This window comes from Bos grunniens, chromosome 23, assembly GCF_055505025.1.
Source record: "Bos grunniens cultivar Pamir isolate PY7600 chromosome 23, Bosgru_T2T1.0, whole genome shotgun sequence".
Classification (NCBI taxonomy): domain Eukaryota; kingdom Metazoa; phylum Chordata; class Mammalia; order Artiodactyla; family Bovidae; genus Bos; species Bos grunniens.
This window is the reverse complement of record NC_141187.1, coordinates 31845589-31864615: the sequence shown is the minus strand read 5'-3', so window position 1 is coordinate 31864615 and position 19027 is coordinate 31845589. Positions and strand designations below refer to the sequence as shown.

The 19027-nt window shown below is 43.8% G+C and overlaps 1 protein-coding gene and 1 long non-coding RNA gene across 2 annotated transcripts; one reads left to right on the top strand and one right to left on the bottom strand.

The window, feature by feature from the left end:
- Positions 1–662: 662 nt before the first annotated feature.
- Positions 663–4365, top strand: LOC147347326 (uncharacterized). The gene is made up of 2 exons (XR_015152276.1): positions 663–988; positions 2799–4365. It is a non-coding gene; the product is annotated as an uncharacterized LOC147347326 (long non-coding RNA).
- Positions 4366–4929: 564 nt separating this feature from the next.
- Positions 4930–12564, bottom strand: GPX6 (glutathione peroxidase 6). Its single transcript, XM_086369832.1, has 5 exons — positions 12329–12564; positions 9888–10041; positions 7926–8043; positions 6649–6748; positions 4930–5864 (listed from the first exon to the last, which is right to left on the bottom strand). The coding sequence occupies exons 1-5, from the start codon at positions 12413–12415 to the stop codon at positions 5658–5660; spliced, it is 666 nt and encodes a 221-aa protein (XP_086225958.1). The 5' UTR covers positions 12416–12564; the 3' UTR covers positions 4930–5657.
- Between the last annotated feature and the right edge of the window lie 6463 nt (positions 12565–19027).

The window sequence follows — 19027 nt, the reverse complement described above, 5'->3', positions numbered from 1 at the left end:
GAGCTGCAGTCCATGGGGTCGCAAAGAGTTGGGCACTACTTAGTCACTGAACAACAACAATCCGGTTGTTGGCTCAGTGGTAAAGAATCCTCCTGGCAATGCACCAGACGGGGATTCCATCCCTGGGTCGGGAAGATTACCTGGAGAAAGAAATGGCAACCTAGCCCGGTATTCTTGCCTGGGAAATGGCAATCCACCGCCGTATTCTTGCCTGGGAAATCCCATGGACAGAGGAATCTGGTGGGCTATAGTCCATGGGTTCGAAAAAGAGTCAGACAGGACCTAGCGTCTAAACAACAACAATCCAGTTGTTAATCTTTTGCCTTCCGAAACTATGCTGTACTATGCCAACTCCAGGGAGATGCTTCACTTTCTAGAACGCGTTGAAGGCAGAAAAATAGGACAGAAACGGTAATAGGCAGGTGGAGCGTTAGTCAAGGGTATTTCTGTTATCCCAAGGAAAAGAGTCACAGAAACTCGCAGCTAGGAAATAAGTGATAAAGACTATTATATGTATTTTTTTAATATATGTAATAATAAAAAAAAAAAAACTTCAAGGATTTGCAGGAAATAACGGGCCATATGTGATAAAGTAACTCATTTGAGGTACCTGAAGGCGCCAGACTGGTGGGAGGAGGAACCTGCATCTTTCGGGTGGAGCCGAGGGGCTGGACCCAGGGGCCATCTTCCTTCAGCTACAGGTGTCAGCCCGTGCAGTTTCTCTTCAAACCCCGCGCTGTCATTCTCAAGAGCACGGTCAAAATCTATTGTGACATCTTTCCACCCGGAGCCTTTTGGGACGGGTGTGGAGGTGGGAGTGGGGATAGGGGTCGGCAGGAACCTCGGCAGCTTCCGCCTCAGGAAATTTGGTGAGCGCTTGAAAAAGTCCAACCCGGAAAAAGACTGTTCACTTCAGTTCCTCCCGACTTCTTGTCCTCCTCTGTTTCTCTCGGACTCAGGTTGTCTAGAAAATCAGCTCGTAGAAAAGGTAACGCCTTCTCCCCTCTAACCCGGTCCCTGCACCCCTCGGTGCGCCCCTCCCCCTCCCCGGTGCCCTCTACCCTCGGTCGCATCCCCTCCCCCTCCTGGGGGGCACGAGCAGAAAGCCGGACTAGGGGGCGCTGCGCACAGGTTCGTAACTGCGCGTCCCCAGGAGACCCCGTGTGGGTGGGGGAAGGGCCGTGGGAGCTGGGGTGGGTCTGGGGGCCCCAAGGACAGGCGGGAGCTGAGACGACTGAGGTGACGTGGGCAGGGAGGCCCGGGACAGGGGAGGGGAGACCCGAGGAGGGTCCAGACTCCGTCCTTAGGGTGGGATCTCGCAGAGCCCGGGTGGGTGCGAAGATGCGCATCACGGATCCCAGCCCTGAACTTTGGAAATTAAGACCATGAACGTATTCCGCGAAAAAGGGCGTCTGTCGCACAGATGTTTCTTTCCATATCTTTTACAACAGGTTCTTTAAAAGGTCGGGCCTCGAATTCCAGGTGGTTAGAGATGAGGGGGCTGGGAGTGGGGAGGGGAACTCGTCTGTTTTCCGGTTGCGGACAAGAAATATAACTTCTTTTCGCTGACCCCTTAAACTCTGCCGGCAAACCTAAGACTCTTCTCAGGGTCGTCACAGTTCCAAAGCCAAGTCTCATTATCCTCAGCTGCCATCTTCTTCAGAGAATTTCCTTTAACCTAGGGGGGCCGTCTCACATTGGTTATGCCTCTGGGGTCGGAGGGTGAGCCCATAGCTAATGATTGATGGACGTGAGTTACAAAAGTCCATCCGTCTTCCTTCACGGTGGAAATAATTATAGTGCAATTTATCTGAAACTGAACTCCATCAGAAATTGCATCCTTACTTCTCTCCCCTACCCTGTCTTTCTTCACTGATTCCCTTAGACTACTCTCTCAATAAATTATGTGTACCTGAATCCTAGTCTCAGCTTCTGTCTACTGGGACCTGAAACCAAGTCAAGGAGTATTCATGAGATCACAAAGATTCAATGTGCTGTGGAAGAGACTTTGGCTACTCTTTACCAGGTTTGGGGAATCCAGCTTCCAGAACTACCATGGGGACTTTCAAAGCCTAAAAATCACACAGTCCACAGGGAAAATACCACATTTCTGCAGCATCTCTCATGGGGGGAGACTGTATTGGGGTCTTACTTCCAGGGATGGGCTGCTTAACAAGATGGGAAAGGACAGTTTGAGAAGGTCTGAGTCCTGGTTCTCTGGGACTTTAGAACACTGTCCCCAGGGACTCTCCTCAAAGGTTTTGTGGTTAGCAGAGCCTTACTGATTCTAGATGCCTGCTGGATGGTGTGTTCCGGTAATAGATTCCTGTGACAACACTGGTTTTGGAACCAATTAGCTCAGGTCTTTCCATGATAGATTGTACGAACCTCTGGTTCAAAAACATAAAAAATCCACAGCAGTAGTAGTGCCAGTAATGAGAATGATGATCACCATGATAGTCACAGTCAAGTTTTAACTGCTGTAACAGACAGAGTTCCTGAGACCCTCCTGGGCAGTCTGCCCCTCCCAGAAGTTTCTGCCTGTGGCTTTCTCTGGGGCTAAGATCTGTTACATGGATTGGTGAGGAAGGGAGAAGTGGAAAGTTGTATCTCTTGGTCTTCTCTTTTTATAAAGACTACCATCATCGTCATCAGAAGCAATATTCTGATCAGGACTGCTGCTTTCACACCTGTCTCTCACCTCCCCTCATCTCCCAGTGCAAGGGAATTTTTTTTTTTTTTTTTTCATTTCTCTGGTCTTGGCTATCCCCAAAACAACTTCTCTTTTTTCTCTTCAGGGCCAGCCACTGGAGGGCATAAGGGATATGACATCTGGACTTTCCAGAGCAGTGGCAGGATTGAGACCTCCTAGACTTTATACCACTCAAGTGCAACAGACTCCGGTGAAGCCACAGTTCTCTGCCTTCATCATCTTAGGTCTTCACTGTGCAACAGGGGATGTTGCTCCCCTGGGGCATCCACTTTTGTCCAACTAGTTTCCTGGTTTGGACTGGACCAGTATCTTGAGAAGATTTTATACATTGTATCATCCCATCATCCTCCACCCACTTCCTGGCACCTTGAGTATTCTGATCTGAAAATAGTGACAGATTTGGAACCCTTCTGAGCACTGTTCAGGTCCTTGAGGGTTCTCAAGAACTTCAGAGATTTCAAGATAACTAAGAAATGAAACACACATTTTTCACCACCACTGGTAGCTGGTTCTGCAATCCTGTCACTGCCCTAATAACACAGTGCCCAGTAAAAGATGTATGGTGTCTCAAATCCTGTCACAGGGTTATGACCAAGGACAGGCTTCCCTGTGGCTCAGTGGTAAAGAATCCCCCTGACAATGCAGGAGATGCAAGAGATGTGGGTTTGATCTCTGGATCAGGAAGTTCCCATGGAGTAAGAAATGGTAACCCACTCCAATATTCTTGCCTGGAAAATTCCATGGACAGAGGAGCCTGGTAGGCTACAGTCCATGGGGTCACAGATTCAGACATGTTCAAGGACATTCAGTTTTTTTTTTTTTAATATATATAATTTTATTTATTTTTGGCTCTGCTGGGTCTTTGTTGCTTCGAGGGTTTTTCTCTAGTCGTGGCAAGCAGGGACTACTCTCTAGTTGCGGGACCTGGGATTCTTATTGCTGTGGCTTCTCTGGTTGGGGAACATGGGCTCTAGGGTGCCCAGGCTTTGGTAGTTGTGGGCTCCTGGGCTCTAGAGCACAGGCTTAATAGCTGAGGCGCATTGGCTTAGCCGCTCTGTGGCATGTGGGGGCATGTGAGATCCTCCTGGATCAGGGATCAAAGCTGTGTCTCCTGCATTGGCAGGTGGATTCTTTATACCACTGAACCACTAGGGAAGCCTCAGCTTTTTTTTTTTTTTTTGGCTGTACTGGGTCTTAGCTGTGACACACAAGATCTTCAATCTTTGTGGCAGCGTGTGGGCCCTTCAGTTGCAGCACGTGGGATCTAGTTCCCTGACCAAGGATTGAACTCAGGCCCCCTATCTTGGGAGCATGGAGTCTTAGCCACGGGACCACAGGGAAGTCCCCCCTAGCTTTGTTTTTTTTAACCCATTTTTTTTTTCTTACACGATTTTGAATTCAAGAAGACAAAATATCCAAATATTTTGAAAATATTTTCCATTTCTCATGTGTGTCTATCATCTATGAATATTTAGAGTCTTAAGAATCACTTCCCTGGTCATTTCTGGCTTAGTCTGCCAATTTTCATGTTGCTGTATAAAGATTAAGTCAGGGATCACATCTATTTAGGTACAAACCAGAATTATATTTTATATTACTCACTGATACTTATATTTTGTGTACGTTTTTTAAAAAGACCCTTTAAAGTGCAAGTAGCTGTGTTAATAGTAATTTGTGAAAAGAGAAAGAAAAAAACACCGATTTTACTCTTCATACAATCTTTTCTTTCCTGTTTTTGATATTCTGAAATCTGTCTTCATATAAAGATTGAAGTTTAATTATAAAACAGCATGGGCTAGATAGGGCTTCCAGTATATTCTTGACTCCTCTGATTAGAAGTGAGGTTTGGTATGCTTTTCTTCTACTTTTATATGTTTTTAGATTTTTAACAGCGAGCAGAAATTAATTTTGTAAACAAAAATGGATGCATGTTTGTTGAGAGAGAGAGAAGATTCAAGAAGGGACTCCCCAGGGGATCTGAATGAGGAAGTACAGGGGGCTGTACTTCCCCTGTTCGTGTCACAGCAACTCTGTGCAGCCAGTCCCACCCAGTGTTTTCGGATGAGCCAACAAAAGGTCTAGAGCACTATGAGAAAAACAAAATACTTCAGAGCTAGGTGAGCTAGATACTGAAGGAAGCAGAAATAAAGTGAGAGGAAGAAGTGGTATGACTCCACACATAATATAGGACTGGAAAAACACCACGGGAAACCAGCTGCTGCAGAATTCTTTTTAATTTGAGACAGTGATAAGGATGAGTTTAAAGGGTGAGGAGAGAAACCCATCATTCTGAATAAAGGAACATCCCTGCCCAGGTGCCATGACCTGAATGCACTAAGGGACAGGCACCAAGGAAGGTTCTGGTTGGGTCCTGCCCACAGGGGCTTTGGGACCCACCATCATGGAGATGCCCCTCAGCTCATGTGAGATGAAGTTTCTGCTCTCACTCTGCCTTCAGAGATCCTACAAGAGAACTCAGGGTGTCAGGGGATAAATGAAAACTAACTAGGGAGAGGAAGAATTTAACAACGCATGCCTGTCTTGGAGGAGAGAAGAGGCTATTAAGGAGATGCTGAGAGTCTTGCTGCCAGTTTCTGCTTTTCTTAAACCTTCAGCATTGGGAAAGGATGGATGTCAGGACTTCTGGGGACTGCGTTTTTAGGGACATGGGTAGTCCCTATCTATAATATGATTTTCCTTTGGAATGGAGTGGAAAAAATTTGGTATTTTGAGGTCAGAGAGTTGGGAGACAGGTTTTCTTTAATTGTCTCTCTCTCTCTCTCTCTCTCTCACACACACACACACACACACACACACACACATTTGGGCTGTACAGGATGGTTTGGTCATATGGAGGCTGGGTGGAAAAGGACTCGAAGCAAAGATGGGATCCTTAAATGTGTTCTTCAGATGGGAGGCAACTTCTGACGGTGTCTGGCCCTTCCTATTCGCTTTTGAACTGCTTCAGGTACTCCAGCATGTCTGATTTAACTGTGCTGACTGAAGCCCGGTGGTACCAACGCATGACAGGGACGCCATCAGGCCCCACTAGAAACTTCTCAAAGTTCCAGCGAATGTCATGGACCTTCATGGGCTCCCAGAAGAGCTGACTTGATGAGCCCAAAAGATCAGAGGTTGGAGGGCAGGCGTTCTGGAGCAGAGAGAGAGAAATCGACAATGTTTTTTCTGTTTCTGTGTGGTCTCGTCTTATCCCCACCCCTAGAATATCTACTCACCAGTATGTATCTCAGTATATTGACTAATTGACATGCTCCTAGTGAACCATAGATGTTCCAATACATCATTACCAGTACAATCAACAACCAAGAGTTAGTATGATAGCAAACAGAAAAGTTTATTCCTTTCTCTGTTTCTCCCTCAATCCCATGATTATATGGGATTCACAGTGCTTCAAAGAAAGACTATCTTCTGTTTTTGTTTTTTTTTGTGTGTGTGTGTGTTTTTTTTTGGTAACGCATAACACTTCTAAAGCTTCAGTTTCTTTAGCTACAAAAAAGGGGGTCCTTCTGTTCTGGGTTTCTGTGGTTCTAATACTCTTGTGACACTCTTTATTACCTATTTCTGTGTTTGTCTCCCTGATTAGATATGAATTCTTTCAAGGAAGAAATTATGCCCTATTAACATTTGTTAACTCATTGTGTAGCACAGTTCTTGCACAGAGCTAAAGATTTGATAAATGTTGAATAAATGAATCATTACCATTCAGTAAGAAAAGTTAGTCTATATTAGAGCAATCATATTTATATGTTTCCATTACTTGAAGTTAAAGCTTCACAACAAATATTGCCACCATCCATGAACTTATCTGAGAATTTCTTTCCAAGGAGTCCAAACTCAATCCTAGACTTGAGCCCCATGCTTTCAGGGCACTGTTACCTACCTGACCAATTCTTGCCAGGTTTATGCTCACTTACCTTCAGGAAGGTAAAGACCTTCTGTTCTTTTTCTCCATTCACATCCCCTTTCTCAAAGAGCTGAAAATTGGGAACAAAGCCACCACCTGGACGTACATACCTGCAATGAACCAGAACAATCCTGAGACCATTCAAATTAAGAAAAGGGTGGATAATAATGGCCACCACAATTTGGCCACAAAGTGAAATTAGAGATAAAGAAAGAGAGGTCGTAGACAGGGAAGATGAGGAAAGAGTGGTCTTTGGGAATCAGGACTTCATGCATATGCTTTAAGGAGCCAATAGAGAATTCCAAGAAAATTGGAAGCAGGGTATTCCTCAGCCATAAAAAAGAATGAAATGCCATTTACAGCAACATGGATGGATCTAGAGATTATCACAGTGAATTAAGTGAATTAAGTCAAACAGAGAAAGACAAATATCATATGTTAACACTTATATATCGTATCTTTTAAAAATGGTACAAATAAACTTATTTACAAAACAGAAATAGAGTCACAGATGTGGAAAAGAATCTTATGGTTGTGTGTGCTCAGTCCTATCAGACTAATTGCAGCCCCATGGACTCTAGCCCATCAGGCTCCTTTGTCCATGTAATTTTCCAGGCAAGTATACTGAATCAGGTTGCCATTCCCTTGTCCAGGGGATCTTCCTGACCCAGGGATCAAACCCAGATCTCCTGCATTGTAGATAGATTCTTTACCATCTGAGCCACCAGGGAAGCCCAATGTTATGGTTACCAAGGATAAACTGGGAGATTGGGATTGACATATACACACTACTATATATAAAATAGAAAAGTAATAAGGACCGGCTGTATAGCACAGGGAACTCTATTCAATACTCTATAATGACCTATGCGGGGAAAAGATCTAAAAGCGTGGATATATGTACACGTATAACTGATTCACTTTGCTATACATCTGAAATTAACACAATATTGTAAATCAACTATACTCCAGTAAAAAATATTTTAAAAGAAAATTGGAAAGCAATATTTTAAGGTTAAAATTCTTGATTCATTTCTATTTCCTAGGCTTTCTCCTTTCACGCGCTTCTTTTCATTAGATTTCCTGTAGTCTTATCATTAAACAACTCAAAGTTAGAATTGTTGAGCACTACCAGCAGGGCATAACTGAATTCAAGGCATCAAAATGATGTTCTTGAACCAATTAATCTGTCAATCACCCCAGAAGTCTCCAGAATGAGAAGCCTCTAGGTGGAATGTGGGAGGAAAATTCTAACACGGTCTTGCAGGGTCCCAAGCAGGCACTTACTTGAGCCCCATAAGGATCTCTGAGTTCTTTGCTGGCTCTTGTTTTCCAAATTGATTGCAGGGAAAGCCCAGCACAACTACACCGAAAGGCTTCAGCTCCTCCTGTAGTGCATTCAGTTCTGTAAGCAGAGGGTGAACAGCATGGGTAGCTCTATCTTGAGCAGTAAAAGCAGTATCTGTCTATCACATGAATAAGCTGAGGACTATGAAGGGAAAGATTCAAGATCATGAAGTTTGAGGAAACAGAGCAAAAGGCTAGAACACAGATTTCCAGAAACACATCCAAACAACTGCCTTTTATCTTGTGCAGAAGTTCCCATAAGTGGCTCCACTTCATCATCCAATAGGAGCCCTTCTTTAAAAGCACAGATTGCTTAAATTGGTGTGTGTGTGGGTGTGTGTTTTGGGGGTGGGTCCCGTTTGATTCTGAAGTCAGATTTAAATGCCATTGCCTTCCTTAGTTGATTGATCAAAAAGTGTTTTAAGGAATGGCAAACAAAATGGACATTCTATCCCCATCCTCCCACCATCGGCCCCATGGTGACACAGTGTTACACTCCAGTCACCCTCCCAGGAGCACTCTTCGGTGCTCTAACCTGGGAGTTACAGAGGGAATCAGAGAAATGCTAAGTCTAGCTCCAGAGCATTCTTTTTGTCAGTTCCAGTGACATAAATGCTGCCATTTCCCTGAAAGACTCATTAGGATTCTAAGGCTACAAACTCCTTTGAAAACAAACTTTCAGCTCTTTCCCACTGTCAGGAAGCTTCCCAGTGTCTGTCTGGACTTGTGCCATTATTTCCAACTTCAGCCACTTTCAGTTCAGATTTACTGACTTCATGACCAGCACCAGCCAGTCCTAATCAGACTCAGCTCTATCTGCTGGCATCTCCTCTTAGCCCTCACTCCAAATAAACAGTGCATAGATGGTAACTACGTTTCCTCTTCTCTGCCATTTGGAAGTACCTGCAGAACCCAAAGGTATTTTTCCAGAGGCTCAAAGGTCAATCTTCTCTCCTGTTACCAGAAGTTACCAGTGAGAAAGATAAAATCAGCCCCTGAAAGCTAGATTCTGGCCTGGGACTTATAGCTAGGGCTTGTTGTTCTCCTCCTGAACATAAACAGTTTCACGGAAGATCAGTTTCATACAAGAGACCTTTAACCGGACAAAACATGAACATTATTCAAATCACAAAAATGACCAAGTATCACCCTATTCTTACCAATCTAAGTGATTGCTGTTTATCCTTGCTTTATTCCTCCTATTCAGTAGACATGATTTATTAAGATACCAGTCACTTCACTGTGCCCGTTTTCTCATTTCCTGACAGCATCCAATCCAGAACCAAGCTTCAATCCCTTGAACCCTTCCCCAAATCATGTAACACAAGCTCAGATCCTCAAATAAGTCCTTTCTATTAATAACATCTTCTTACTGAGAAGCCCCATGGTTCCCTACAGTATATGGTTTCCCTCAGAACGTTGAGCAACAAACTCAAATACAGATACATTCCTGGTGGTCTTTGCTAAATCTTTGGGAGAATCTTAGTTCTCAAATCCCGAGATAATTCTCCTAGCATTTCTAAGGAGCAGAGCAGTGGCAGGATGTAGGGGATAGAGTCACATGATCACCTACCTTCCCTCAGCCCCTTGTTTCCTCCCAATAACAAATTAGCAAAACCTTCTGGAGTTAGGACTTCCCTGGTGGCTCAGACGGTAGAGGGTCTGCCTACAATGCAGGAGACCCGGGTTTAATCCCTGGGTCAGGAAGATCTCCTAGAGAAGGCAATGGCAACCCACTCAGTATTCTTGCCTGGAAAATCCCATGGATGGAAGAGCCTGGTAGGCTACAGTCCATGGGATCGCAAAGAGACACAACCGAGCGACTTGACTCTCACTTTCTGGAATTAGACTATGGCCATCTGACAAAGCTAGTTCCAAGAGAGTTGAAACATGAGTTCTTACCTGGATACTGAGCTGTCAAGCCTCAATAGGTGGCCACATTGACAAACAGGACATGCTTGCCCACATACTGCTTGAACTGGATATACTCCTCACCATTGAGGGTGAGGGCTCCATACTCATAGATGGTGCCTGTCACCCCCTTATAGCAATCCACCTGAAATATAACGAAAATAACCACAGTGATGTGATGATAAAGCAAATGATAATCTCTAACATCTGTGGACTTTTTGAAACTCTAAGAACCGAAGAGAATATTCCAAGTAATATTTTTAGTTACAGCTAATGCCACAACTGGGACTTTACAGGTGGTTCAGTGGAAAAGAATCCGCCTGCCAAGCAGGAGACTCGGGTTCGATCCCAAGATTGGCAAGATCCTCTGGAGAAAAAAATGGCAACCCACTCCAATATTCTTGCCTCGGAAGTCCCATGGACAGAGGAGCCTGGTGGGCTATAGTCCATGAGGTCACAGAGTCAGACACGACTTAGCGACTAAACAATGCTACAACTAGAATTTATACCTTCTAATTTAAAATCTTTTTTGCAATGGTGGGACAAGCACTTTATAATCATCTTTCCATTCCTGGAATCTTAATACAATTTACTGCCATCCTCTGATTGATGATTTACAGTTTACCTGCACTCTCTTCCATATCCTAACACCCTATTCCAGTCATCATATCTCTTTGCAAATATTTTTAACAGATTTTGGCAGAGTTTCTCACAACAGAAATATGTTTTATATAAATGTCTCATCTATATGTTCTCACATTGTAGTTTCCTTCCCCAGAGCTCAGCAAATAACTTGTTCCTCCTCTAGATCCCAGAGGCATTTTCCAAAGCTTTGCCAGTAGGGGCTTATTGGTACCTACAAAATTCATCCTCAGTGCCCTTTCTTATCTCTGTGTAAAATAGGAAGCAAAGGGAATAGACTTCCTACCTACAAGGATGGCAAGGGAAAAAAGCCGACAGGATCTGGAACAAAAAGCTAAAATGCCTCAACAACTTCTGGCTGTCTTTATCATGTATGGATGCCACCTTGTGAACTGGCATGTAGAATTCCAAGAATACTGCAGCTTGGAAGAGGCTGATCTTTCCTTCTTGGCTTTCAGTTCTGCTCCAATTTGCTTAGGTCTGTTTGAAGAGATCAGGATACCCTAAAACACAGCCTTTTACTCACAAGATAATATTCTATGGCAGAAATTCCACACCCAATCAGGCAGCAGCTGCTGACATAGACGTGGATGGCCCTCAGTAGATGCTTGTTTTTTTTTTTAATATCAGAGAAGAGAGATGATCTTACTACAGCTACCAGTCTTGATATTACATTTATAGTAGATTCATGTTATATACACCATTTTACACTTCACATGAACCCAATAATAGAGCACTTGTAGTGTGGTTTGAGGACCTGCACCAGTATCATCTGAGAACAAATTAGAAAAGCAAATTTGGACTCTACTAAAACCTACTGGATCAGAAGCTTTGGAGGTGTGACCCAGTAACCTGTGCTTTAACAAACTTTCTAGGTGATCACTGCACTACAAGATAGGTTTTCTCCAACTTTTAGAGAGGAAAGAAAGGGGTCAATAAAAGATGTCTAACTGGCTTAACATCACAGTGAAGCTGTGTTTTTGAATGAATATGCCCAATTTTAAACTTAAAACTTGTTACCTCAAGTCATTTACTTCAGCTGCCACTTAGCATCCTAAGACTCATATACACACCCTTAAAGGGTGCTACTGGCAGCAATTGTGGACATTTTTCCTGGGGTGAGGGGAGAAGCATTGGGTGATTTGGAGCAGTACCAAGACTTAAAAGCAAAGATCTTACTCTGATCTGAGCTCTTGCCACATCACTTCCCCTGAAATTAAAATCAGCAAGCAACTCTCCTTGCCTTTTGCCTTTTATTATTCCCTAAAAGAAAAAAGGGCCCCTCTTTCCTGACTCTGGAACTCCTTAGGGCACATTTCAGCACCAGCTTCTTTTTCCACCTGCCCAAGAGTTTCAGTTTCTCCAAGAGCTGCCAGTTCAGCCTCCTTCTCAATCCAGTTACTACTTCACATCCCTGCTTCCCGGACCTGCAAGATTCCCCAGTGTTCCAGACCAGGGTGGAGGGGATGGGTTCTGGGTTATCCAGCGGCCACCAGGGGCAAGTGGCAAAGCAGAACGCAGGGAGAGCAGCCTTCGTCCTTCATCCACTTTTCCACTTTCTGCCCAGTGACCCACCAGGCTAAGGGGAGATGATCCACGTAAAGACAGGCAGTTTAGGAGAGCCTCTGCCTCAGAGAACAGCAGTGGCAATGGCAGACGTCAGTTAGGAAAGGCTGGGGAGACGAATCTCGTCCTTCCTAGGAGAGAAGAAGGGAGAACTCCTGGCTTCCTTGGCAGCCTAGTTCGCCATCAGTGCTGGAATCCACCTCGGTTCCCTGCAGGACACTTACCTTCATCTGTTGCTGCTTCGGAGTCAGCTGAGCTAAGCCGACCAGGAACAGTGGGAAAAGACATGAGGCCCAGAGCTGCAGGATCATGGCTCAAACTAGGAGTTCCAGGCAAGTCTCAGATCCCTAGGGATCTCAACCCCTTTTGAGCTCCCGGCAGGGACCAGTTTGAAGATTCATCCTCCAATCACAGAGAAGCATTAACACACGGGCAAACCTCCCTCTACCCTGCGATCCCTCCCCCTTCCTCTTCTTCCCTCTCCCCAACATCCACCTCCCCCATCACTGTCCCGCCCCAGACCACAAGCCCTGAAGGCTCAGTGCACCCAGTACCTCCCCATGACAGGCCACCCACTGGTGGTTCTGGCACCCGTATCCTGGCAGGTGAAGGTGGAGGCTTTCCCCTTTGGAACTTTAAATACTGTCTCTACCTTCTCTAAGTGCCTGGTAGTTCCCAGGTGCCAGCTCTGCACCCAGGAAGTAAAGTCACCACCACTGAATCAGAATCTGCTTTTTAAAATCAAGATTCTCATGTAATTTATATGCAAACTAAAGTTTGAAAAGCATTGTCCCACATGACTAATAATCCTCGGTCCTGTCCCCTCAAACTTTCCTCACTTAGTCCACAGCACACTGTATTTTCTGACTATGAAGTCTAGCTGTGTGGGCCTGAGTGTCTCAGATACTCTTGAACCTGTGCCCTGGAGAAGGGCTTGTTAGTGCAGGAGTAACACAAATGATGGGTACACATTCACAGGGCAAATTGTCTAGGAGAAAGCTCTAAAATATGAGATAAGGAACTTCCCTGGAGAAGGAAATGGCAACCCACTCCAGTATTCTTGGTGGGAAAATTCCATTGACAGAGGAGTCTGGCAGGCTACAGTCCATGGGGTCGCAAAGAATCAGACAAGACTAAGCATGTAAGCAGGGGAATCCTCCTTGGTTGCCTTGGGCTTGACTAAGCTTCATTTGTTATAAATAATCATCTCTACCCTCACTTACTCCATAAAACCATTTCTAGTAAGGTCCTAATAAGGTAACAATCTTAAATTTGTTGGAAAGCATTAATATTTGAATTGGTGAAGAGTCAGAGTTATTTCTCCCACACATCCTCACTCCCATCTGCTCCCCTCCAGCTTTTCTCTGACAGCCCAGCTTTACTGAACTCCCTTGTTTATTGAAGTGATACCTTCTTCCTCTTCAGTTCTAAGCCCTTTTACATCCAGTCCCTTCCATCTGCCCTGCCTCTTCCAGGTTCACACAAAAGGCTTTCTCTGCTCCTGAAACTGAAGTCTGGATGGGGTTGAATTCTCATGAACTCTGTTGGAAGATAAGCTTTCTGTTATCTCAAATTTCTTCTCTAAGACCTTATAATCTGTGGCCTGCTCACTGATATCCGATCCAGCCAAGCAGGTCCTCAGGCATTTGCAGCCATGCGAAAGTGTCCTCCTCTTGACACAGGCCTACACACATTCATGAGCTCCTTGGCCTCTCACTATTCTTGTTTTTAAAAGTGGCTAAACCTTAGACTATGATATATACCGATGATAAGGGTATTGACTAGCTCCTTATCTAAGAAAAAGTTAATGTCTCTGTACCTTAGGTTTCTCATTTGTAAAATCAGGGTAGTAACAGTGTTTACCTCCTAGGGCTGCTTTGAGAATGGAATGTGATTCTAACTGTAAAGAACTCAACCCAAGGCCTGTAACATTTAAGCAACTATTTTTCATCCATATGTTTATCTTTTTGCATCAGAAAAAGGAAGCTCACAGAGAGAGTGACATCTCAAAGATCATAGGTTAGTAATGGTGAAATGAAAGCAAACTCTTGACTCTTGCCATGGAGTCCTCGCTCTGGCTCCACATGGATGATCAGTTGTTGCAACTAAATCTTCACTGTCTGAGGTGATTTACATTTGCTCTTTTTGCAATAACTAGCCCCTGAGTGGAGAAGGCAATGGCACCCCACTCCAGTACTTTTGCCTGGAAAATCCCATGGACGCAGGAGCCTGGTGGGCTGCAGTCCATGGGGTCGCTGAGAGTCGGACACGACTGAGCGACTTCACTTTCACTTTTCACTTTCCTGCATTGGAGAAGGAAATGGCAACCCATTCCAGTGTTCTTGCCTGGAGAATCCCAGGGAGGGGGGAGCTTGGTGGGCTGCCATCTTTGGGGTCGCACAGAGTCGGACACGACTGAAGCGACTTAGCAGCAGCAGTAGCAGCAGCAGCAGCCCCTGAGTGGTGAGGAGACACTTCAGAAGAGACCTTATCAGTAAGTCAAATGGTCTAAAATCCCAACTGCCCAGGTTCCTATTCCAATATTCCTCATAAGCTTTTGAGCACCTTGGGTCCTGGCCTTTGAGAATAGAAGGTACAGAACACACTGAGCAGGAGGAAAGGAGGCAGACATGGTCCAGTGGCTAAGAATCTGCTTTCTAATGCAGAGGACTTGGGTTGTACCCCTGGCCTGGGAACTAAGATCCCACATGCTGTGGGGCAACTAAGCCTAGATGCCAAAACTAGAGATCCCACTCAGAACAACGAAAGATCCCGCATGCCGCAACTAAGACCCAACGCAGCCAAGTAAATGAATATTTCTTTTTAAAAAAGAAAGAAATGACTGATGCAAGAGCAGAGAATCTGTATAAACCAAATTTGTCACTTCCTTAATTTACTACCCCAAGCCCAAGCTCTTTAGATTTTTCACTGATTAAGCACCCAAGCCCAAGTTTCTTTGTCCTGTCAGTTCCTCACAAGTTTATTGTCTTTGTCTGAAAAGTATAAAAGCTGCCTGCTTTGACCACTTCTGAGAACACATTTCTATAAGACCTCCTTCATACAAATTAAACTGTTTCTTCTCCTGCTGTCAATCTGTCTTGGGTCGCTTTTTTTTAGTCCAGCCACAATCATTCAAGAGGGGTGGGAGGAAGGTTTCTCCTCCTCACACTTCCCAGATCTTTTCCAGTCTCTCTTCTTCTACACCCAGCTTTTATTCTATGACTTTTCTAAAGGTCTGTTTTGTTGACATCACTCTTATATTAAAAATAATTTGATTCCTCCCTAATTCTTACACTTTCAATTTTAAATTCTCCCATGGAGCACTCACCCTTCCTGATTTGACATTAGTTAAAATTTGCAGGTGTATCCTTCCCTCCATAAATGTTATGTTTCTGGAAGATTGAACTGCCTTCATCACTCAAAATCCATCTATTTAGGTATTGATTCTTGACCTTTTAGATAAAATCAGGGGTAGTATGTTGGGGTAATTTTTGAAATTTTTTTTTTGATATATGAATTACATGTTTTTATTTAAAATGATGCAGTGCAATTATTAAGCAAGACCTCAGAGGCCTGAGTCACAAATCAGGGTTCTGGGGAGCTTGACCAGGCCTTCAGTTGGACTCAAAGTCAGTCTTGCTGCCTTTCTCAAATAGCCTAGTTAGGGCTAGGGCAGAAAAGACTGGGAGATTCAGATCAATTTGTCTCAACCACTATTTCTTTGGCCCAGTCAGGATGAAGCAGTTTAGATGGTATAGGATTCTTAAGAAATGATTTGTACAAGGTTGCAGGATGTTACAGGCTGAGTTATATTCTCCCCAAAAGATATACTGAAATCCTTCCTTGCAGGACCTCAGTATGTGACTTTATTTGAAAATAGGATCTCTGCCAATGTAATTAGTTAAGATGAGGTCATAACTAGAGCGAGATGGACCCCTAATCCAATATGACTGATGTCCTCATAAAAAGTTGGCTTTGTAAAGGATGTCCTGTAAATGGAGACACAGCTTGGAGTTGAGCTGCCACAAGGCAGGGGATGTTTGGGTTTAGCAAAGGCAAGGAAGGATCCTTCCCTACAGGTTTCAGAGGGAGTATGGCCATGGTGACTCTGTGAGTTCAGACTTCTAGCCTCCAAAACTGTAAAACCATCCATTTTCATAGCTCTAAGCCACTTAGTTTGTGGCACTTCCTTATGGCAGCCCTAGAAAACTAATTCTTGCAATTAAGTTTCATTTTAGAGATAAGAACTGAGTTTTCTCTGGTTTCCGACAAGTTTCACCCATTGCCTTATGTCTACCCCACATTCACCATAAAGTTCTTTCATTCTGTTTCTTTGATCATAAAGGAAACAAGATTATTTATTACTTCCATACAAGCCTTCATTTTACTTCCAGAATGAAATTACTACTTTATTAACCTGAATCTCAACTTAGAAATTCAAGCCTATGCTTGATTCTGCCTGAAATATTTTTTTGATTTACTTTATCTCCCTTTGTACATGGGCCTTCCTCTCAGGACTCTAGGGATTTTCTTCTCTGCTTTGCAAAGGAAAGACAAAGACTCATTGCAGGTTTGCCATAATTTTGTAATACCATCCCTTTTGTATTGTAAATAATATTTTCATATCTACCATCTCATCTTGCCCTCACTATCAGAGTAGAAATTACATAGGGGAGGCATACTTTCCTCAATTGATAAATGTAAGATTTAAAAATAGAGTCACTTAACTTCAAATCTAACTATTTTTGTCTGTTTTAAAAATCTCCTTTGACTTCTTTAAATTCATTAACCACACATATTAAGAATTTGAGTGTGTAACAGGGAAGAACAAACCTGACTCCATATTGAATCTATTTCTTTAAGTTCTAGACTTTGCACTCTATAGCTAATTGCCTCCTGCCCAGCCTTGCTAACTCTGTACGTATGCGTGTTAATCATAAAATGAATGTGGCCTGTAGCTTGAAGTATAGAAGAATAGTCCCCTTCCAGAAACTCTGCCTCCCATGCCTAAACTTTAAAACTTTTGCTTAGCTTGTAGGTATACTAATCATTAGAAAGATAATTTTCCCTTGCTTGGTGACCACTCATCCACATAGAGATAAGGAGTTGCAGAACAGGAAATAACATCCATTTTGTTGAATATTTATAGTTGCAACATGGCCAGCCCTATGTTGAACAAACTCAAAAACAAAGGATTACCATGCCGCCTCCAAGATTTGGCAGGCACCAAGGAGTCTGCAACAACTCATCACCTCTTGACCTCTCTCCCTCCCATTTTTTCCTCTTTGTAGCATAAAAGAAGCTTTATTCAAACCGAGCAAGAAGAGTTCTTTAGCACATTAGTCTGCCATCTTCTTCGTTTGCACACTTTCTAAATAAAATCTCTGTTCCTTGCTCTAACACCTTATTTCTTTATGGTTTGGCCTGCTGTGTGATAAGTAGTATAAGCTTGGACTTGGTAACAAGATGAATGACGGTATGCTATACTTCCCTTTTTGTTACATTTTTATCCATATTTGTGTCTACTATTGCTCCATCCTTGAGGACACCTCGGATTCAGGCTGGCCATGGCCCTAATCCTGAGTCTTCATTAAGGCAGCTGGCCCTGAAGCAAAGTACTCCTGTAGGCTCTGCCCCTATTGTCAAAATTTCTACCCCATCTGTACCAAGAAATAATTTTAGGGTCTGGTGAAACAAAAGGGATAATGTGTAAAGAAGAATGTGTACTTTCCCAGGTAAGGCCCAAGTCCATTATTTCTACCGTAATGTACCAGGGAGGTGCCACTGCATCCATGCACAGCCATGGGCATCTGAGACCCCACTGCACCCACAGGAGCCAAGCAACTCCTTTGGCCTCAGAATCAGACATCCCCACAGGCGTAGTCCCAAAGCTTCTGTGACTCAGGCCTTGTTACTCCCACAGAAGGAAAGACTGTGGCCATCTCATCAATACTGCAAACCACAATCCAGCAGTTAACCTGGGGGGAGGGGATTGGACTAAAAGATGACTGCCTTCATACTTTTTCACATTTAACAGTCTCATCTATTAGGAGATTCAGTTCTCTTGGTCATCTGCTGCTGCTGCTGCTGCTAAGTCGCTTCAGTCGTGTCCAACCCTCAGCGACCCCATGGACTGCAGCCTTCCAGGCTTCTCCGTCCATGGGATTTTCCAGGCAAGAGTACTGGAGTGGGGTGCCATTGCCTTGAGAAGACTAAGGAGTGGGAATATTGATCCAGAAAACTCTTAAAATTTTAGTGCTCAAGGACTGCAGTTTCCTTATTCATGTATGGAAAGGCAGAGGCCCAGAAACTGAAGTGATTGAAACTTCTGACTGAGGAAAGCGTCATTCAGTGGACCATACATGGTCAAATGAGGGGCAACTGAAAGAAGTAGGCCAAGCTGGACTTCTCCCATTTGATTTTTTTTCTTTTTTTTGCCCCACTGAACCCATGGGGGGTATCTGAGAATCCGTGCCCCCTGGAGTGGAAATGAGGAGTTCTAACTGCTGTACCACCAGGGAAGTTCCTCCCATTTGTTTCTTACTTACAACTGTTCAACACTAGCTGGTAGGCTCCTGCACTTCTCAACTGATCTCAGGGCCAACTCTGTCTACTCCCTGAACAGCCTCAGGAAGAAAAGTCAGTAGAAATGAGAGATGCTAGGAGGAATTTGGTCCCAGAGATAGAATGGGGAGCGGAGGGATAAAGAGAGATGGGAGATAAAGGAAAAAAAGAGAGGGGGAAAGAACAAAGTATGAAAAAGAACTAACATGCACTGATTCCCTTCTTACTCTGTATCAGGCATATTTATACAGGTTTTCTTAATCATCACCAATATAACCATAAGGTTAATATTTTCTCCATTTTATAAATATGGATATGAATACAGAGTAGAAATAGTTAATTTTCATAAGTTACAGATC